The sequence below is a fragment of the Sceloporus undulatus genome, chromosome 6 (genome assembly GCF_019175285.1).
Source record: "Sceloporus undulatus isolate JIND9_A2432 ecotype Alabama chromosome 6, SceUnd_v1.1, whole genome shotgun sequence".
NCBI lineage: Eukaryota > Metazoa > Chordata > Lepidosauria > Squamata > Phrynosomatidae > Sceloporus > Sceloporus undulatus.
Genome location: NC_056527.1, coordinates 9,699,439 through 9,719,452, shown reverse-complemented (window position 1 = coordinate 9,719,452; position 20,014 = coordinate 9,699,439). Strand labels below are relative to the sequence as shown.

Sequence of the window (20,014 nt, the reverse complement as noted above, 5' to 3'; positions counted from 1 at the left end):
GGAGATGCGGTCCCTCAAGTAACTTGGGGCCAAGCCATGTAGGGCTTTATAGGTGATAAGAAAATAAAGAAAATAAACAAAGAAAAGAAGACTGGAATTTTGTATACATAACCAGAATTAGAATTTAAATGAATTATAAGACAGACTAGATTTTGATTGGTTATATTTACCCCCATCTGAACAAATTCTGTCAAGAAAAATCTGACAAATGATACTTTGCCTAAGTGTCACCATAAGTCAGAAATGACTCAAAAGCACATGGCAACAGTTCCAGTGGGAAATATTTCTTGTTCTGAATATCTTTTAGTTGCAGGCTTAAAAGACAAAAAGCAAAAATCCATCTTGACCAATCAGCTGCAGATCACAACAGCACTGATCCAGGGCTCAAAGTGGTCTCAAACTGGATTATTTCTGCAGTCTGTTTTGGCCCATAGTTTAGCTAGCTGAAATCTCCTTGCTACATGTTTGTGATATCTAGTGTGCATTGGATTGTAGCCTTATTCAGTTTGTTGAAACCAGTACTGGGTTTCTTTTTCCTATAATAATATGCAGTTTATACCTTAAGGTACAGACAAAACTAAAGTTTCTGTAATGACATCAGTGCAAAGATGTTAAAATTCATAATTTTAGTTGATTACATCAGACAATAGGTGAGTCAGCTTGCTGTCCTTTGCTAGGCAGTATGTTATGTTCGTAGTAATACAATTTACGCAGTTAGGTCATTGTCCATTTGAAGTGAGTACAATATTTTATACTTGTATCTAGCATATATAGCTGCTTTGTTACTAAAATTATAAATGGAATTATCCGAAGATGGTTTCTTAGCTAAATTCAATCTGTTAATATAGAGAGCAAGTAACAAAAAAACCCCATTAATCAACATTCATCCCTCTGTTAAGAGAATATGTGTGTACAAGTGTCCCTAACCATGATGGCCACATGTGCTGTGTAGCAGAGGTTTTTGCATAGCTTAATGGTACAAGGTTTGGCACCAGAATCTCTAGCTTTTCTTTGCAAACAAAGATTCAGGAAGGACTCATCCCACGCTTACTACAAGCATGTTGATGGCTAAAAAGGCCAATCCAAGATAAACAAGTCTGGTTGCCGAAAGCACAGCAGAAAGTCTCCTTGGGTGATGTTTCCGGGTTGTGGTTCTTTTTGCGCTGTCGTTTTTCTTCGAGACTCGTTATGTATGAGTTTTCGAAAAAGGCTGCAGCATCATAGATAGTGTGTCTCCATGCCTCCCGATGCGAGACCAGGGCGGACCATTGTTGGTGATAAATTTGGCCGAGCCTGAGATGTCCTTGTATCTCTTCTTTGGAGTGCCCCTCTTATGGTGACCCGTTGTGAGTTCACTGTAGAATACTGTTTTTGGGAGGCGATGCACCAGAAAACCATCCTTTCTAAAGTGTAATTTTTACCTTTGGTTTGTAATCATAATTTCCTTTCTTTTTGACTCGTTCCACTGAGTTTGATCCATAACACATTCCTAAACACATTTTCTTAGAAATCTCAATTTGAATTCAGTGGTACTCACTCCTAGTAACTGTGTTCATTATTTCAACTTCAGTTATATGAGCAGGACATAAAATTGCTGCAAAAGATTGAGGGTTTTAGGTTGTTATTACCTATGAAGCTAGAAATCATGGGTAACAGGTGGGGTGCCTGAGGACTGGAGAAAGGCAAACATAGTCCTCCTCTTAAAAAAAAAAAAGCAAGAAGAGGAGGAGGCGGCGGGGGAGGATCCAGGCAACTAAAGACCAGTTAGCCTGACCTCAATATCAGGAAAAATATTAGAACCGATTATACTGGAGTTTGTCGGCAAATATCTTGATGACAATACAGTGATCAGTAGGAGCCAGCATTGGGTTTATCAGGAACAAATCCTGTCAAACTAATCTTACATCCTTTTTCAATCAGGTCACTAGTTTAGTAAGTGTTGGGAATGCTGTAGATGTCATTTATCTGGATTTCAAAAAAGCATTCCATAAGGTCCCCATATTTTTATTAACAAACTGAATAAATGTGGAATAGATGGGAACAATGTCACATGGATTCATAATTAGTTGGAAAACCATCCTCAGAGTCGTCATGACTGGTTGCAGTTCAGACTGGAAAGAGGGCTCAACTGGAGAGCCACATGGTTCTATCCCAGGGCCATTACTCTTCAACATTTTTCTCAGTGGCTTAGATGACAGGGTAGAGGGAATCCTTATCAAGTTTACAGATGAGACAAAACTGGGGACAGTGGTACTATCGCTAACACATTGGAAGATAGGAAAATAATTGAAAGGATGTAGATAAACTAGAAAATGGAGCAGAAATTAATAAAATGAAATCCATTAGAAAGAAATGCAAAAATTCTGTGTTAGGCCACAAAAACCAAATACATATGTATAGGATGCAGAAAGGACCTTAATGTTCATAATTTGAACATTACCCAACAATGTGATGCTGCAGCAAAGAAGGTGAATGTTAGTTTAGCCTGCATTAAAAGAAACATTGCTTCCAAGCTGAGGGAAATAATAGTCCCACTATATTCTGCATTGGTCAGTTCTCCTCTGGAGTACTGCACTCACTTCTAGATGCCTCATTTTAAGCACGATATTAACAAGTTGGAGCAGGTTCAGAGTAAGGCAGCGAGGATGATAAAGAAGTATAGAGAACAAAACTTGAGGAAAGGTTGAAAGAGCTGAGTATGTTCAGCTTGAGAAGACTGAAGGGTGTCTTGAAAGCCCTCTTTAAGGATGTCACAGAGAGGAGAGGGCAGGGTTGTTCTCTGCTGCCCCAGATGGCAAGAGCAGATTAATAGTTTGAAGTTACAGGAGGGTAGACTTTGATTTAACATTAGAAGGAACTTCTTGACAATTGGCAACAAAACCAATTGTTTAGAGAGGTGGTGGGATCTCCTTCTCTGGACGTCTTCAAATAGAGACTGGACAGCTACCTCCTAGGGATGCTTTTGCTGGAGTACCCATAAGGCCCTTTCCATTACTCCATGGCAAATGCTTCATGTGGACAGATCATCCAGAGTATTGAAAGAACAATGGAAACTCTAATCCATGGATGTGATAAAAACAAAGTATCAAACCAACATTTGATTGGGAATTCTTACTGTTTTACCTTGTATTTAAATACATGTTGTATAATCAATATTTGGGAAGAAATGGATAGAATTTAGAAACAAATTTCTATTATGTTTGATGGTGTACATTCTTAAAAGACACTCTTACAATATCAGTAGACAATTTTTATCAAATGTGTTTGGTAGGATTTAATGTAAAATGGAAAGTTGGGACTATTATGGAGTAGCCTAATTTATAAGCCTTTTTGTAGCACATATATGTTTGAATGAGTTGTGTAATTCACTATACTGCCTGTCATATAAATGGGCTTATTTTTTGACTTATGCAAATTTTTAAAGAGTGTTTGCAATCAGAGAGCTCTTAGCACTGCCAGTAATTGCTCTTTTTGACAAGTGGACTTGCAACTGATGGCCTGCATTTCATTAGCTAGCATTATTCATTCATTCATTTTGGTGTGGTACACCTTGCTTCTTTACCTGCACTGAGCATAGCATAGCTATGGGGAGGATTATTGTCACTTCTCTTTTTTTCCTTTTTTCACCCCTCATTTTTTTTACCAGATGTTGCCCACTTTCAAGCAAAATCTCTGTTCACCCAAGACACTTCTCCAGATTCCTGTTTTTTGATGTGATGCATTTTGACCACCATTTCTATCACTGGTAACAGACTGGGAAATATCCTCCCAGGCATTTCTAGTTTTTGCTTCCCGATATATTTTTGGAACCAAACGACACCTGCAGGTGGGACCATATTCCAACCAGATTAAAGACATGAGATGAACCATCTGCTCCTGTCAACCATCCAGTTTTTCAGCTAGTACAATTCCTCCCATCAAAACCCTAGGGCAAGCCATGTAATTATAAAACAAAATAAAGGTAGAGCACTTGAATTCAAATTTCTAGCATTCAAAGAGATAATTTCACTTTTAAATGTTTATCCCTCTTGAACAGTTACTGGATTACCTTGATTAATTCATTATGCATTGAGTGACTGATGATAAAATGAATTGCTTGATAATAGCTTAAGCAAAAATAACTGATTTTATTAAACAAGTTATTTCCATATCCTTGAATCTTAGAAACTGATAAGAGGAGCCAGACCTAAAGTGTTACCTATTCCATTGCTGTTCATATACACAAACCTAATACTAGATTGATTAGGACAATGAAATGAGAGAGATATGGCTCTGATGTTTTTATGGAGAAAGTGTACTTCTTTATCCAGAGGTGTCTGTTCATATCCCATTCCAGCAGCATTAGTCTTCCTACGCCTTCTCTAGAACCTAAACCTTTTTCTGGGGAACAGATTTTCAGATGCATACTTCAAGGTGAAGGGAAAATCACCAATACCAGCAAAAACAGCAGGATCCAACAGAAGCCCATTATTGGATCCTGGCCAGTGTTCACTTCTATTTTTTCATGTTTTTAAGTAATTCATAACTTGTTGTATTAAGAAATTGCAATGCTTTAGCCAGCATATGCTTTCTTTGCAATCAGTGCAGATGACTGATCTATCTGATTTTTGCTGGCAGGTGACGACCATTTTGTTTCAGCAGGCTTGGGGGAACTGACTGTTTTACAAGAAAATAGATTTTCTTAGTGTGCTGTATTATTTTTATCATTTGCTTTTAATCTGATATTTTAATTTAATTTAAACCTATTTTTTTGTTTTGTTTTTAGTTATATGTGATTTTGCTTGTATTTCATTTTCTCTTGTCAGCTACCTTTAGTCCCAGCTTTGATGAAAAGGTGACATATAACTGAAGTAATACAGTGTTGCATTATGGTTTATCTCTTCCAGGTAAAGAAGGCTTTCTTTGCCTTGGTGGCAAATGGTGTTCGAGCAGCTCCACTGTGGGAGAGTAAAAAACAAAGTTTTGTAGGTAGGATAATTTCTATTAATATAGAAGTTTTGGATAGAGAAAGGGTGGAATGTATTTTTCTGAGTGTGCTTTCTGTTTCCCCTCACTTTTTCTCTATTTTTGGCCAAGTAATGATCTTAGGTCTGATTCATACATATTGAAAAGCTGTAGCTTGTTACTGCAGTATGCGAGCAGGCCCTGGAAAATTTTGGGCTTGTACATTAACTCCAGTCCTATCCTATAAATGGAACAGAAGTGTCAGTTACTTCTGAAATGAAGGGATTGCTACCTGTTTGAGTTCTAGTTTTTAAGAACAAGCCAGGATTTGACAGAGGTTCCAGAATACAGAGCCTTGTTTGTTCAATCACTAGAATATAAAAAACCTACAGTCCCTCAAATTCAGACAGCATTTGCAAATGTGACTGTTTTTGAAGTGGAGGTTTCCCAATCACCTTACCATGGTTTTCCGTTACATCTGAAGGGATCTCAGTTAGAGGATAGATGGCAAACATGACTTATGTCATATATCTGGATTTTGAATGACATTTTGAAAGACTGGGACTGTGCTTAATGGTTCTGAAAGCCAGGCTGGGAAATACCTCAAATTCCAAGATGGTGAAAAGAGACCCTTTGTGGTTGAAGAGCAGGGTATAAATACTTTAAATAAATAAGAGCCAGACAATAATGCCTAGATGCAAACAGCATTATTTTGAACTTTGCCTATGTGAGGAGAGTAATTTCCAAGTAGTTTATATTACAAAGTCCCACTAGTTTGATTTTTTTTAATAGTTGGCACAGTTTTTTTCAGAACCCCTTTCTAGGTGTCATTGCCACTACTATGTAAAATCAAATCTTCCTTGATACATACAGTATGTAAATCACTTTTAAACTAACTGGAACAGTGTGGCTTAACTGTCCACAGTTTCTTTGAGAGCATCCAGGCTTCTCATTCCCTCCCCCCAAATGTTTGTATTATCAAGCTTTCTTACATGTATACCAGTTGTTTAGTAATAAAACCTATCCCTTGAGCTTGTTGCTTGATGATCTTACCTGTCAGGACATGAATAAGATATGTACGAAGAGAATACTGATAAGGTTTTGTTTTTTAAAATTGTAAAATGACCAACTGCTTATCTAATGCCTTTCTCCTGTAGCATTAATGGATATTCATTTCAAATATAAAACCATAGTTTGGAATGTGAGAACATTAGAGTGACATATACTCCCCTCCCTTTTTGCACCAAGTCAGAAATTTCTACTCTCTATTTGCCATTTTGTCTGGTCTTGGGAAATTTGGGTTACAGCAAACGAAAGTCTGGAATTGTCAGATTTTGGCCTGTAGAGAAACATGTAAGCCAAAAGCTCATGTTCCTATACAAAGCAATAGTTAGAGGAAGTATTCTTGTGGGACACCAAGACACTATTTCTGTTTTACCTTACAACTCCAGTAAAAGGATCCTATCAATTTTGGGGATGCGATTTGCCAGACCAAAATATTTTAGGGGACCTTTTTCCTGAAACTCTTAATGTCTGTTATAGAATGCAGGTATTTCCTGGGAACTCATACCAATTAAGGCTGTTTCAATTAAACCCATAGCGTAACAAGATATAAATAAGATATGGTTTGAAACTCAAAATCTGAAGTACTGTTTCTTTGTTTTATTATAGGAATGTTGACTATTACAGATTTCATTAATATATTGCATAGATACTACAAGTCTCCAATGGTAAGTACCACCTCATAAATACAATTGTTATTGGCAAAAAGCATGCCAGAAGTAAAGGATTGCTACAATAATATAATAAGTGGTTCAGATTGGATGTGACGGGGTGTGAGAACATTGCCTTTTGAAAAAGAAATTGCTTTACTCTTAGATTCTGGCTTAGCATGTAAGGTATTTTTGGTAAATTGTTTCTCTTGAAGTGGTTTGTTTACTGTTATTCTTTATTCGTGTGTCTGTGCATGTGTACATGTGCACCTCTATGTACATGTGTACCAGTAGTTAACATGTTATTAAGTGTCCATGAGGGACAAACAGAGACTCTCTGTGTTTGTGTAAATGTAATGTAAAGTATGTGGTAAACATGCACAGTGGTATAGTATGTAGAATAAATGTTGGACTTGAATTGCTGAAACTGAAGGACAACCCAGCTATGAAAATGACTGGTGGAAACTGGAAAAGGCACTAAGGTTCACCGCACCTCCCAGGTGTAATAGTAGTAGAATTACAATAACAAGAACAATTTGTTTCCTACCTGCCTCTCCCCAAGGCTTGAGGTAAGGTACTGTAAAGTAATAATAGTACAGTTTAATGTTGCTGTTTTTACAAAAAATAACTTTCTCCATTAATTTTGCAGTAAATCGAGTTGTATGTAGGTGTAAGGGTGGGGGAACAAAATATTTAGTAGTTTAATCTGATCAGTAATCTGACTAGTATTTCAAATGATTTGGTATATTAAAACAATAAAAAATACTTAAATTCTAGGGTTGGTTTCTTTTCTACCTGGGATTTACAGCCTCGTTTTAAAGATAAATCTTGACAAGGTGGTGAATAGAGACAAATGGAACAACTGAATTTATTTATACTGTTTCATACCTAAAAATAGACAAAACATGTCTTGCCAGTGTGTCTGCTATTGGGTGCGCTGGTATCATGTCATCAAATGTTCACAAACAGTTTTTCTACTTGGATATTAAACTTATAAATACTGAATATATACAAACTAATGCAGCTTTTGTGAAAAATGCAAGATCAATTGATCCCTGAAAATCCATGCATGATATATGGTCCAAAAGAGCTGATCAGTCATGGAGCATTTCTGAAGCTTCAGCTCTTGAGTGAAAAGGTACTGTCCCAGGCTACAGGGGAAACAGAGTGGCAATATAGAAGCATGTGAATTGAAGAAGGATGGGGTTGACAGGGGCCTAAGAAGTAAAAGCCACGAAGAAACTATGTATAGAATTGCTATGAAACTATGTATAGAAGTTAGGGAAAGGAACGAAGTTAGGGTTGCCATCTCTTAAAAACATATTGGCACTTGACAGCAGGGCTTGTTGGAACATCCTGGCCTTAGTGTTTGGGGTGGTGGTGGTTAGGTTAGGTAAGGTAAGATAAGACAAGATAATCAAACTGTTGAAGAGAGGAAGGAGCTGAATGATTGTAACTAACAACAACAACAAAAACCTGTGAGCTCTTGTCAGCCTGGTTGGCATTTAGTGGATTGACCCTCCTGCCATCCCAGAATGAACAATAATGGTAAGTCCAACCTACTCAAACTAGGCTCCTCCAGATCAATCAATCATTCTCAGCCAGAACTGTGCCACAATCAAAAATAGGGAATATTTCCATATGCTTCAGCTTACTGAAAATGAGCGAAGTTTTAGGCTAGAAGTGTACCACTCTGTATGCACAAGTACTTTCTCTTGCTCATGCGTGCAACTGGGTATCCATTTGTCTCCAAACTGGCCAGTCTCGAATAAACCAGTGTAGCCCTAGACCAGGTTGAAAATGAAACAGTGTAAAATTCTCACTCACAGTCTAGGGACAGTAGAATCTAACTTATCTGGACAAAATGGGGATGATTATAATAAGGAGCTTTGGCATCTAGAATACTGAAGACAAGTAAAAATTGTGGGACTGAACCTCACATGGAATTGAACAAATCAGCTAGGTGTTTGGTTGCAGCTCTCTGAAAATACCTATTAATTGTGAGATGGTTTGGTTTCCACTGGTTCTTTTAGGATACTGCATAGATGGGTCACTCCCAATCCTGTCTTTCCTTTTCTCCACTTTTTCTGTGCCACAAAGCAGCTGTTCACGTTAGCTGTTGCTAACGTAAGGCCTGTTTTTGCCGGAGTTTAGCCTGTATTTTGGCAATATTCATTTAGATTGTGAATTAGATGCTTGTTTGCCTGATTTTATGCCTCTGTCCATAAAATCTGTTGCATATAAAGAACTAGATGTTGGGTAGAAGGAAGACTTGTTGTGTGGGGAAGGTTCATAGGTGAGGGAGCATTCAGTCATGTTGCATCTACATGATTCACTACACTACACTACACTACACTACACAATGCATCATGTCTGTGAATGGTGATTGTCACTGTTTGAGTAGTGGCAGCTTACTTGAGGTGCTGGTGTGACCGTTCTATTCTTTCCACAAGTATGTAAGTGATAGCAATTTATTGGAACTGTCTAATGGTGGTGTTTCTTGCTTGTTCAACAGTGTAAAACTGGTAAGATTCCACAGTCATTTTCTGCCACAGTTATTCTTCAGAATTCTATACTTAGCTTCATCAGTGTCTAGGGTACATCTTGGTGGTAATCTTCCACTTAATTAGCAAAATTAGTAAACCATTTGACACCATATTTTGCCACTATTTTAGAAGGAATATTAATAGTGGGGAATGATGTTTTAATGTAGTTTGTTGGTAGAAGAAACTACTCGGTGAAGTATCTATTAATTCTGTAGATGTGTAATAAACTAATAGTAGTAGCAGAATTCTTTGACACAAATTTCAGTCAGCCATTTAATACATAGAAGATGAATAGCTTTGCTCAGAGCTCGCTACTGAAACCATAAATTCACTAAGTAGCTTTAATGAATTTTGTAAAGGAATCAGTGATGTTGTAAATAGCAGCATTTGGTTCAGTTGAAACCATAATTTAGGATTGGAACTATGCTTCACACTTGTGCATTCCTCCTTCGCAATTGTGTATGCAGGTTCCCCTTTCTGTTTCCAAGTTTCCTCCAATCTGAATTGGACAAATTATGATTAGATGAAGCCAGGGAATGCTGGAAACAATTAGCACAAGAGGAGGAGGGAATTCATCAGGATCTGGAATATTCCTAATCATTCTGTTTTGATCATTCCATTTACCCCTAGTAATCTAAGAAATAAAATGTCATCTTGTTATTTTGTTGTTTAAACTGATATTGTTTAAGACTCTTTACTGTACCTGCAAACCAAGGGTGGGCAACTGAGGCATATCCAGTGGCCACTTTTCTGCACCTGAGACCCTCTAGCCTAAATAAATACAAAAAACAAACAAACAAAAAACAAGCAAACAAAACTCACCCCCCAAAAAACACCAAACCACCCCGAAAAAGATAACCCGACAATCAGAGCCCTACTTCTAGTTATTGAAACACTGATTTGTTGTATGTTAAATAGTGGGTGCGGACCCTGCAGCTTTTGTGAAATGTGAACTTGCCCTTCTTGGAGTCTTCCAGGAGAGGCACTTCACCCTCTTTAGTAAACCAGAAAAGGGATGGTTCAAAGAGTCTACTGAAAGGCCAAGCACTACAGAGATAGTTGTGGGGGTCCCAGGGCCATACTTTGCCCAGCCCTGCTACCATCATTACTTTGCAGTTCAGATGCCAGACTCAGAAATTCTTCCTCATTCCTTTACTCACTCTTGTCTTCAGGTCTAGCCAGAATGAGCGTTTCCCTCCCTTTCCTTGGCTTTTCCTGGGTTTCATGCTACAGATGGCTCCATAATTTCAAATTTTCAAAATTTGTTTCTAACCATGGCTGCAGTGTCAGGAACGGAAAGTGAGGGAACACTCTGGAAGGAGCAGCAAGAAGTACCATTCTTGAATCTTGCTCACTAGTTAGTTGGGACCCAGAATGTTGTATCTGTAGTGAGCCATTTCAGGCTTCAAAAACATTGAAATAACAGTGTTCATATGGAATAAAATCCAGTGTAAGAGTTGCATACATTTCAAAAGTTTGCAGATGCTTTCCATATTTGCAGCTGTGTATGGATTCCATTTCTTTTTTTAATCCATGATATGGAAAATGGAAGTTTCTAGAGTAATAGGAATTCCTATTTTGTATTAGAACATCAAACACCCATGCCAAGGAATTTGTGTACAAAGCTCAAGTTTTTCCACTGCTGCAAACATTCCAGTCATTACTCAAAGCATTACTGTTGCAGTAATGTCAGCAAGTCAGATTATATACCAAAATAGGTACATGGTTTAAAGGGAGCTGCAAAGATTCAATCACTTTAAAAAAGATACTCTCATTCCTTCAACAAGGCATAGAGACTGCAGTATGCCTCTTTGTTCTTGTTACTTGCATGGTTTAAAGACAGTATCTTTCACAGTTAGGATGTAGAGAGATCTTGTAGCACCTTTGAGACTAACTGAAAGAAAGAAATTGGCGGCCAGAGCTTCTACAGACTTCAGTCTACTTCCTCAGATGCATTTGGCTGAAGTCTACGAAAGCTCATGCTGCCAATTTCTCTCTTTCAATTAGTCTCAAAGGTGCTACAAGATCTCTGCATATTGATTCTACAGACTAACACAACTATATCTTTGAATTCTACCACTGTTAGGATGCAGTTCAAACAAATACAGTGCATCCAGTTTACAGGCATCTTGTAAGATGTAGTAAAATGCATATGGGCTAGAGTGGAAAAACTGTTTCCAGTTCACATCTTTACTTTTGTTTTGTATAGACACACTCTTGGTTCTTGCGTTTTTGTTTTTGCCATGTTCATCTCTAAGACGCCTGTGGTCTTTTCTTTGCTTAGGAAGGGGGTGTCCCTGAGGGTCACACCACTCCATTTTTGGTTCCTCTGGTATTCTGGAGGGGCTCAATTCCTCATTGTGGTCCCCATGCACAAATACAAATACCCTTGTGTAAGGGTACAGATGATCACTCAGAGAAACACAGTTACAAGTAAACAATCTGTTCTTCAAATGGTCATGTGCACAATCACAAAACCCAGCCATCCTACCCTCCAAGATACATTTGTATTTTATTTTTAGCCAGACCTCTTAGCCATTAGCCTTGACCTGAGTGATAGGATTATCTTGGGGGAGGAGGGAAGAGTTCTCCTGCCAAAGCATTAATCTCTTTAAGTTTCTGAAATGGATCCCTGTGTAAGTGTAGACATGTGCGTGAATCCTACTACTGTACTTAGTGTCCACACTAGGATTAACCATTGTTAGCTCTAAAAACAGGGTAAAAGCTGACTTACAAAACCTGGTTAGTTCTGGTGTAAACTTAATTCTACTATATAGTTAATACTATCAAAGGCAAATGGGTTTGTGGAGCAGGTAGGTTTGTGGGTTCCAGTGTAAAAAAGAAGCTCAATTGTGCAGAATGCTCGTGATTTTCATCCATTATTAGCGTTATATTAGCGAGTGTTAGACCAGAATGAGAAATGATTGCTCACAAAAAGTGGTATATATTAATAGTCTTCCAACATGCTGTAAGGAGAGCCAGTGTGGTGTGTTGATTTGAGATTGGACTGTGACTCTGGAGACCAGGGTTCAAATCCCCACTCAGCCATGGTAACCCACTAAATGACCTTGGGCAAATCCCAATCGCAGCCTCAGAGGAAGGCAAAGGCAAACCCCCGGACAAATCTCACCAATAAAACCTTGTGATAGGTTCACCTTAGGGTCACCATAAATTGGAATTGATTTGAAGGTTTTCAGTAACTCCAGTAATGAAGTTCAACAATAGACTGGCTGATGATGCTCAGTTTTTGATGTAATCTACAAAATTGTTGAAGCAGAAAACCTTGGGCATGCCAATTCAGTAACCACCACTGTTGAGAAGTTTTAGTATGAATAACCCTCACTTATGAACTGTATACAGTATTCTGGTCTTACATTTTTTTACTTGAAAGTAGGCCCTCACTTTATACAAGATTGTATGTGGAAGAGCTTTAGATTACTCTTTTCCCCCCCAGGTACAAATCTATGAATTAGAGGAACACAAGATTGAAACATGGAGGGGTAAGTACACTCTCTAATACATTTAGTAAACATTTGATCCACCAAGCCTCCTGTGCAGCATTGTACTGTGCTGATGTCCTTGTTGTATATTTAACCTGACATCCTGAAATACACCTGGGATCTTCACAGTCCATGAGTTCTCAAATAACAGTAAAAATGCACAAATTCTAGAACCAGAAACCTTAAGGCATCCTGTTTCAGACTGGGAACTCAAATTGCTCTGGCTAGTCAGCTACTGGGGTAGTTGGTGTAGGACATCTGAACAATGTAGTATCCTTCCCACATGGGGCTTTTGGGGCTCAAGTAGCTGCATGTGTACAGAAAAGAAACCATGTTGAGGCAACAGTTGAAAGTTTCAGGAATCACTCCTTGTAGATACAAAGAAGCTTCCTAGGGGAAACTTGTGTGAAGTTTACTCTTCAGCTAACACTGTATTCTGAATCGCTAAAGAAGTTATGCATCAATATATAACCTGCCCTTCCTTTTGAAACTTTATCATGACAGTACAAAAAGGGAAATGAGAGTGGAAGGAGGAAGGAAAAGAGCATCTTTGAGAACTGGATTATTTTGTAATTTTATTTTATAGGTTTTAATCCACTCCTTCAGATGTACTGATGGCGTATTGGAAAAGGTTGATTAACGTCCACAAAAGCTTATGCTGGAATAAACTAGTTAGTCTCAAAGATGTTGCTAGACCATTCCCCATTTTCATTTCTATGTCATGATTAACATGACTTTCTTTTTGGAAGTTACTGTATTCTGACATTGCAATTGTGTGTATACCATTTTACATGTTAGCACCATTGAATTTAGATTGAGGAAACCTTGGTCTGCAGGGCTGCAGATCAAGATTTCTGCAGTACTATGCATAATATAAATAAACTTTCGAAACCGAAAATATTGACTCTATTTCTAGAAGGGAAACTTGGTTATACAGTCGCCCCTCCATTTTTGCAGACTCGGAGTCCGCATCCCTCGCCCTTTTGTGGGCGGCAAACTGAGGGGGACAAAATGGGGTGCATGCCCATGGTGTGCATCTGTGGGTGCCCCCAGGTGTGCACCATCATTCAAGCCAATGGGACTTGAATGTTGGTGATTTTTTGTTTTCATGATGGTGGTGGTGGTGTCTGGAATGGATCCCCCATGAAATGGAGGGGCAACTGTATTTCACAAAAGTAAATTAAGAAAAGATCATTAGCATAGCAGAAACTATAGTAGACAAAAAAGGTCCATTCTCCCTCCCACTCTTTATCAAGTCACTGCTCAAGAAATGGTTAAATGAAAACTGTTATGTCAAAAAAAAATTATTTGTGGTATGTCCTCAGCTAATGTTACAAATTGCAAAACAAAAACAGACAAAGAGTTAGAAGTCCATTCTTTCAGATGCAGTTTAAGACAATGCTGTCCTTTTTAATTGTTTTTGGTTCATTGATTTCAAGCGGTATTCTAAGAGATGCAGTGCACAATCCTTGTGGATCACCTTTTTTACTCTATTATGCTATTCATGTGCAAGGTACTATTGACCCCTAGTGGTCATTCTGTGGAAGGACATCATCCTTCAGTTTTGTCCATGCAGCCAGTGGCCTAAATATCCTAAAAGCACCAGATGCTGTCTGATCTTGGAAACTAAGCAGAGTTAGCACTGGCTAATACTTGGATTGGGGACCACTAATGAGTGCCAGATGCTGTAGGCTATATTTCAGAGGAAAGAACTGGCAAAACTACATCTGAAAAATCCTTGCCTAAGAAAGATCCTGTGAAGTTAATGGGGTTGCCATATGTTGACAGGAGACTTGAAGGTGCGCGCGCGCACACACACACAGAGTGCCTGTGTAGTTTTCAATGCTGTGCTACCTGCAAAGTCAAAAAGGGAAACCAATTCCCTCTCCCATTGTGTTTATTTAATTGTCTTTGTATTAAAATGCCAAAAAATCCATTGCCTTTCAACAAAAGCATGTGTTCTTCTAAAATATTTGTTATTACTGCTTTATGAAAGCATTAACTTTGTTTAATTACACAGAGCTTTATTTACAAGAAACCTTTAAGCCTTTAGTGAATATTTCACCAGATGCAAGGTATGTTGTTTTTTACTCCCCCCTCCCATTTATTTTAGTATAAGTTGTGTTAATGTACCTGTCAGAAAACTGAAAAGACTATTTAAGACAGACGGCATACTTGTTCACCTCATTTTGGTGAGAATCTTCATGACTTATCTTAGAATCTTGAGAGCCTCTGCCTTACTTTCTTGAACACACAAAAATACTGAGACTGTGACTGATGTTTATTTTCGACTGGCCTTTTCCTGCCTGCATTCTGTGTGTTGCTCTGTATATTGATCATTTTTAGCATAATTTCTGTAGATGAGGGGTGGGGATGATTTCAACTCCAACGTCTAGTATTTCTCATCTTTGTCTCTGCTGGCTAGGGACACTGAAACTGTATGACTCCTATCCTGATACAGACAAAACTGCTTGTGCCATAATTAATCATCTTTCATGTGTAATACCCTTAAGCAGCATATACCAAGAAAAACTTTGTTTTTGGATTATTACTTTCTCCAGTATTTTCCTGCTCTTGTTTTAATTAATGGGATCTCACACTGATACTGAATGGTAGTGTTGTTTATATAATAACTGTATCTTCAAGTTCAGTTTTTTAAACTGCCATTCATCATTATGGCCTGAATCCTGTTAGTAGTTCCAATGCATATAGACCTTTGGAGAGTCAACATTTATTAAATCTTATTTATTCAGTTGCTCTTCTCTGGTTGGTACTACCAATAGGATTCAGAGCTACCTTTTAAAAACTATTTAAATAGTCCTGTATAACTTTGAGATGGAATTGTAATTGTGTCTTTTTTGGATGTCGTAGCAGAATATACTAATAGTTGCAATAATTTTCTCTTCAGCCTTTTTGATGCTGTATATTCACTGATCAAAAACAAAATCCATAGATTGCCAGTTATTGACCCTGTGAGTGGAAATGCACTTTATATACTTACCCATAAAAGAATACTCAAGTTTCTTCAGCTTTTTGTAAGTAATTTAATTTTCCTTTCAGCTCATTCAGAATTAATTTTCTTGGTACCAAAATAATGGACATACTGGAAAAGCAAAAACACTATATGTTGCAGTTGGTAGCATCCATTTAACAGTACTCTGTAATGTCATGGTGATCTCACACACAATAACTGCAAAAAAGTATTTTGATTAGTAGATTTGTTCAGTCAAGACAGAAGAAAATACACTGGTACCCCGGGTTACGAAATTAATTCGTTCCGCCGCCGCTTTCGTAACCCGGGATACTTCGTAAGCCGAATAGCCCATAGGCGCTAATGGGGAAAAAGCCGCGGCTGTGCCGCGGCTCCATTTGAAACAGCGCAGAGGTTTTTTCGTAACCCGAAAAAACCTTCGTAAGCCGAAACAATAAATCCCTATGGGATTTATTCGTATCCCGAAAATTTCGTAACCTGGGTATTTCGTAACCCGGGGGACCAGTGTATAGTCATGCAACTATTTTTGCTTAACTGAAATTTTTACATTTTTGTCCCTTGTGTCTCAAGAGAGAGACTAGATTAATGTGACATGTACAGAATTTATATTTTTTGATTTAAGAAACTCTAGAAGTGTTCCTGTTAAATTAAAATGAGCTGCTGGCTGCTCATTTTTCTGGTCATCGTTAGAGTTATGTGTTTTTGATCACTCCCATCATTCTTGTGCCTATGTTTTTAAAGTTGTTGCAGAAGGAGGTCCTTTTGCAACAACTCCTCCTCCCCAATAGACACAGGCTTTATTTATCTTGCTCAGTGTGTTTCGGAGGGACCCTTTTTCCTGTGCGTTGATTCAATGCAGAAACTCTGTCCACAAAAAGAGTGGAATAGAAGAACCAATTTTTGAACAAGAATCCTCCTTTTTAATATCAGCACAGCTTATCAATGTTTCTTCAACAACACCTGAGCACATCTCTCCTTTTCTAGTCATTTACGGTGTTTCCTCCTCCTCAGCATTCTCTCCACCCTACACAACACCGCTCTCACTTATAGTGAGCTTGGGTGATGGGTGCTAAAGGCTGGAGTCAAAATGGTGCCATTAACAGGCACTGTGCATCTCTCTCTCTCTCTCTCTCTCTCACACACACACACACACACACCAGCCTGAATTGAGTGTGCTCACTAGCCTCATTCTGCTAAATATTAAAACAGCAGTGGCATGTCCTGGTATCTAGCTGGGCGGGGGGTGGCATTCAGATGCTCCCAAGTACACAACTATGTATAAAATATTAAGAAGGGATTGTGAAGATAAACAAGGTCTGAACTGTGTTAAATAAATTTTACAAAACAGGACAAGACAGCTGAGCAATGGTGTGTGTCTAGAAGCAAGTGTGCTGTTTTGGTCACAAGCAGTGTCCTCAAAATTTCATTGACACTTGTGTAGTCAGTCTGCACTTAATTTATGAAAGCTGTAAATGTATTATCTGGGGAGCATAGTATGTTCCCCGAAATCAAAATAAGAACTTTCTCAAAGTGCAACTTCTCCCTGATACAGGTGCTTTATGAGGAGGAACATGTGTACTAGTATTAAAAGTTTGAAACTGGGATTAGATGTAATAGTTCAGGTTTGAACTTTTATTATAATCTTAGCTTTAGCAGACTGTTAAAATACTTTACCCATGTGAAGACTTGGTAAGGAGCTAAATTCTTTGAGTGCTGTTATTGAATGTTTTGTTGGCCATGTAGCTTTATAAATGTAATTTGCACCTATCAAGAACTTTTCTTTTATTATTACTACGTAAATTCTAGGTGTCAGAAATGCCAAAGCCTGCTTTTATGAAGAAAAATCTGGATGAACTTGGGATAGGAACATACCATAATATCGCCTTTATACACCCAGACACTCCTATCATTAAAGCTTTGAATATATTTGTAGATAGAAGGATATCGGCACTACCTGTTGTGGATGAGTCAGGTGTGTATTGAGTTATTTATTTATTTATTTATTTATTTCATGTGTATGCCACCTTTCTCCCAGGGAAGGACCCAAGATGGTTCCCTAAGAGAATCAAATTTAAAAAAAAAAAAAAACCTTAACAATAAAAATTTTAAAACAATTAAAGTGACAGAAATTATAGCACATTGAGGAAGATTGTTTTGCTCATGATGTTTTGTTAGGAGGACTAAATGTTGTGAGCCTTCTTATTAAATATGAAAAAGATGGAGGATGAGAAATCTTTTAAAAGAGGCCATCGTTCAGAATCTCTGTGCCTAATAATAATTCTGCAGGGAGAATGTAATATGGCAAATGGCTACTTTGCTTTTGGTCATTTGTTACGGAAAATGAAGATGTGCATGCGCTTTGGGTTTTAAATGATAATGGAAAGCATAAAGAACATGTGCATATCCCTTTTTCCATGGGATAATCTTCATTAGACCTTGTGGCACCTAGAATGCTTAAAGATTTTCTTTCTGTTTTCAGTATTGGGTTTCAGTTCAATAGAATTACTCCTGGTTTGCATAGGTTTTCCTTGTATGTGCATTTACTACATCTCTGCAGTAATTTTGTTTTCCTTCCACTTCTCTCTCACTCTCTGTGCACAGAAATGCATGAATTTTGGGTATGCTTTTACACTTTTTGACTAGAGAAAAAGATTCCATTAATTACTTTTTATGCAATTTGTGTTGTCTTTGCCCTCGTTATCTTCCCACATATTGGCATCTCTATACTTTGCCTGTTTACTCAGACATAGACATGTATATAGGATGGCAATATTAAGTCTGTGGGCCTTGTGTATAAATTTGTTTGGAAGCAAGTCCCTTTGAATTCTGAACAGATTTCTAATAAAAAGCATGGGGTTGGGCTACAAATTTGTTAACATCAGCTCATAATTTTTGTGGGTGATGTAGAAACTTTTGTGATTTAAACATATCATTTTGCAGTTTCATGGGATGGTTTGCCTTGCCATTTACAGGCAATGTTAATACTTTTTCACTCTAAATCAGTATTTTAACATTAATATTTGTCTCTCCAGTTTTTCCTTCACCTCGCTCCTTACCTCTTTTCTGGCACTTCTCATCTCATCTAGGCTTAACATGTGTGGTCTGTTTTTTGAGAGACTTCCCCTGCCATGCATATAAATATGGCCTGTTACAGACAGCCAAAATAAAGCTGCTTCGAGTCACAGTGGAGGTATGGTGTTTCAATAATGCATGAATCCTAAGAGTCCAGAAGTTGCACCAAAGCCACGCTCCGGCCCTAAGGACTGGAGCATGGCTTTGGTGTGGCTTCTGGACTCAGGATGCATGCATCATTGAAACACCATACCTCCACTGTGACTCGAAGCAGTTTTATTTTGGCTGTCTGTAACAGGCCTATGTATGCTTAAATAGCTTTTAATTTTTTCTTTGCCCTTAAGATATAGGGCAAAATATAATTTTTAAAGAAGTTAATTTTCTGTTTATTTATAAAATTGTTTCTGAGTAAGCCTTTGACTATAAAAGTGTTCCCAAGATGACTTACAATTTAAGACATGTGAAAACTATTTCAAAATTTTACAATATCATAACATTGGAAAGCTAAGACCAGGAGACAAACAGTATAGGGAATGGCATTAAGAATGGAGAGCACAGTTAATACATTTAAAACCACACAAAAGCCAAACAGCAATAAAGTCTTAACAGGCTGCATAAAAGTAAGCAAAGAAGAGGCCAGTCTAATATCTGTAGGAATAAAGTTCCACAAAAATACATGCAAAATACATTACAAACAACCCTCTCTGCTGTACTGCTGCAACTTAATAGAGCTTCACACTCTGATTTTGGGCGCAGTCTGGTGGGCAGACTGTAGTGTGTCCACTGATATAGTACTAATATGTCAACAAGATATCCACTATTAATTTTTCATTATTATATACCATAGTTGAGACTGAATAGTTTATATTTGGTTTGTCAGTTATATACTGTCACATGATGAAAATTTCTTTTCTTCTTTGTAGGAAAAGTTGTAGATATTTATTCCAAATTTGATGTAATAGTAAGTATTAGCATGTTATCTTTTACTAAGTCTTCCAATGATGCTTTTCAATAATACATCTTAATTCATATACCATAATTACTTAACCTGAAGCAGTTTTTAAATTGTAGTCTAGTTAACCTGGTGGCTAGTCACTATGAAGATAACTCCCCCCAATTTTTGTTCACCATTACTGCTTCCCGAACTCACCCAGTATTCAGTTAAATTTAAAGGTATTCTCTTAGTTCACAATTTGCAAGATGTTTTCTTTGGCAAAGTGCATACTCTTCACTATCCAGATGTCCAGA

The 20,014-nt window shown here is 37.7% G+C and overlaps 1 protein-coding gene across 1 annotated transcript in view; it reads left to right on the top strand.

Annotated features, from left to right (window-relative positions):
• Positions 1–20,014, top strand: part of PRKAG2 (protein kinase AMP-activated non-catalytic subunit gamma 2) — a 242,729-nt gene that overhangs the window by 212,075 nt on the left and 10,640 nt on the right. The window contains 7 exon segments of the mRNA XM_042477435.1: positions 4,887–4,968; positions 6,616–6,674; positions 12,657–12,702; positions 14,723–14,777; positions 15,611–15,737; positions 17,501–17,666; positions 19,690–19,727. Of these exon segments, the coding sequence (XP_042333369.1) occupies positions 4,887–4,968; positions 6,616–6,674; positions 12,657–12,702; positions 14,723–14,777; positions 15,611–15,737; positions 17,501–17,666; positions 19,690–19,727 (573 nt within the window).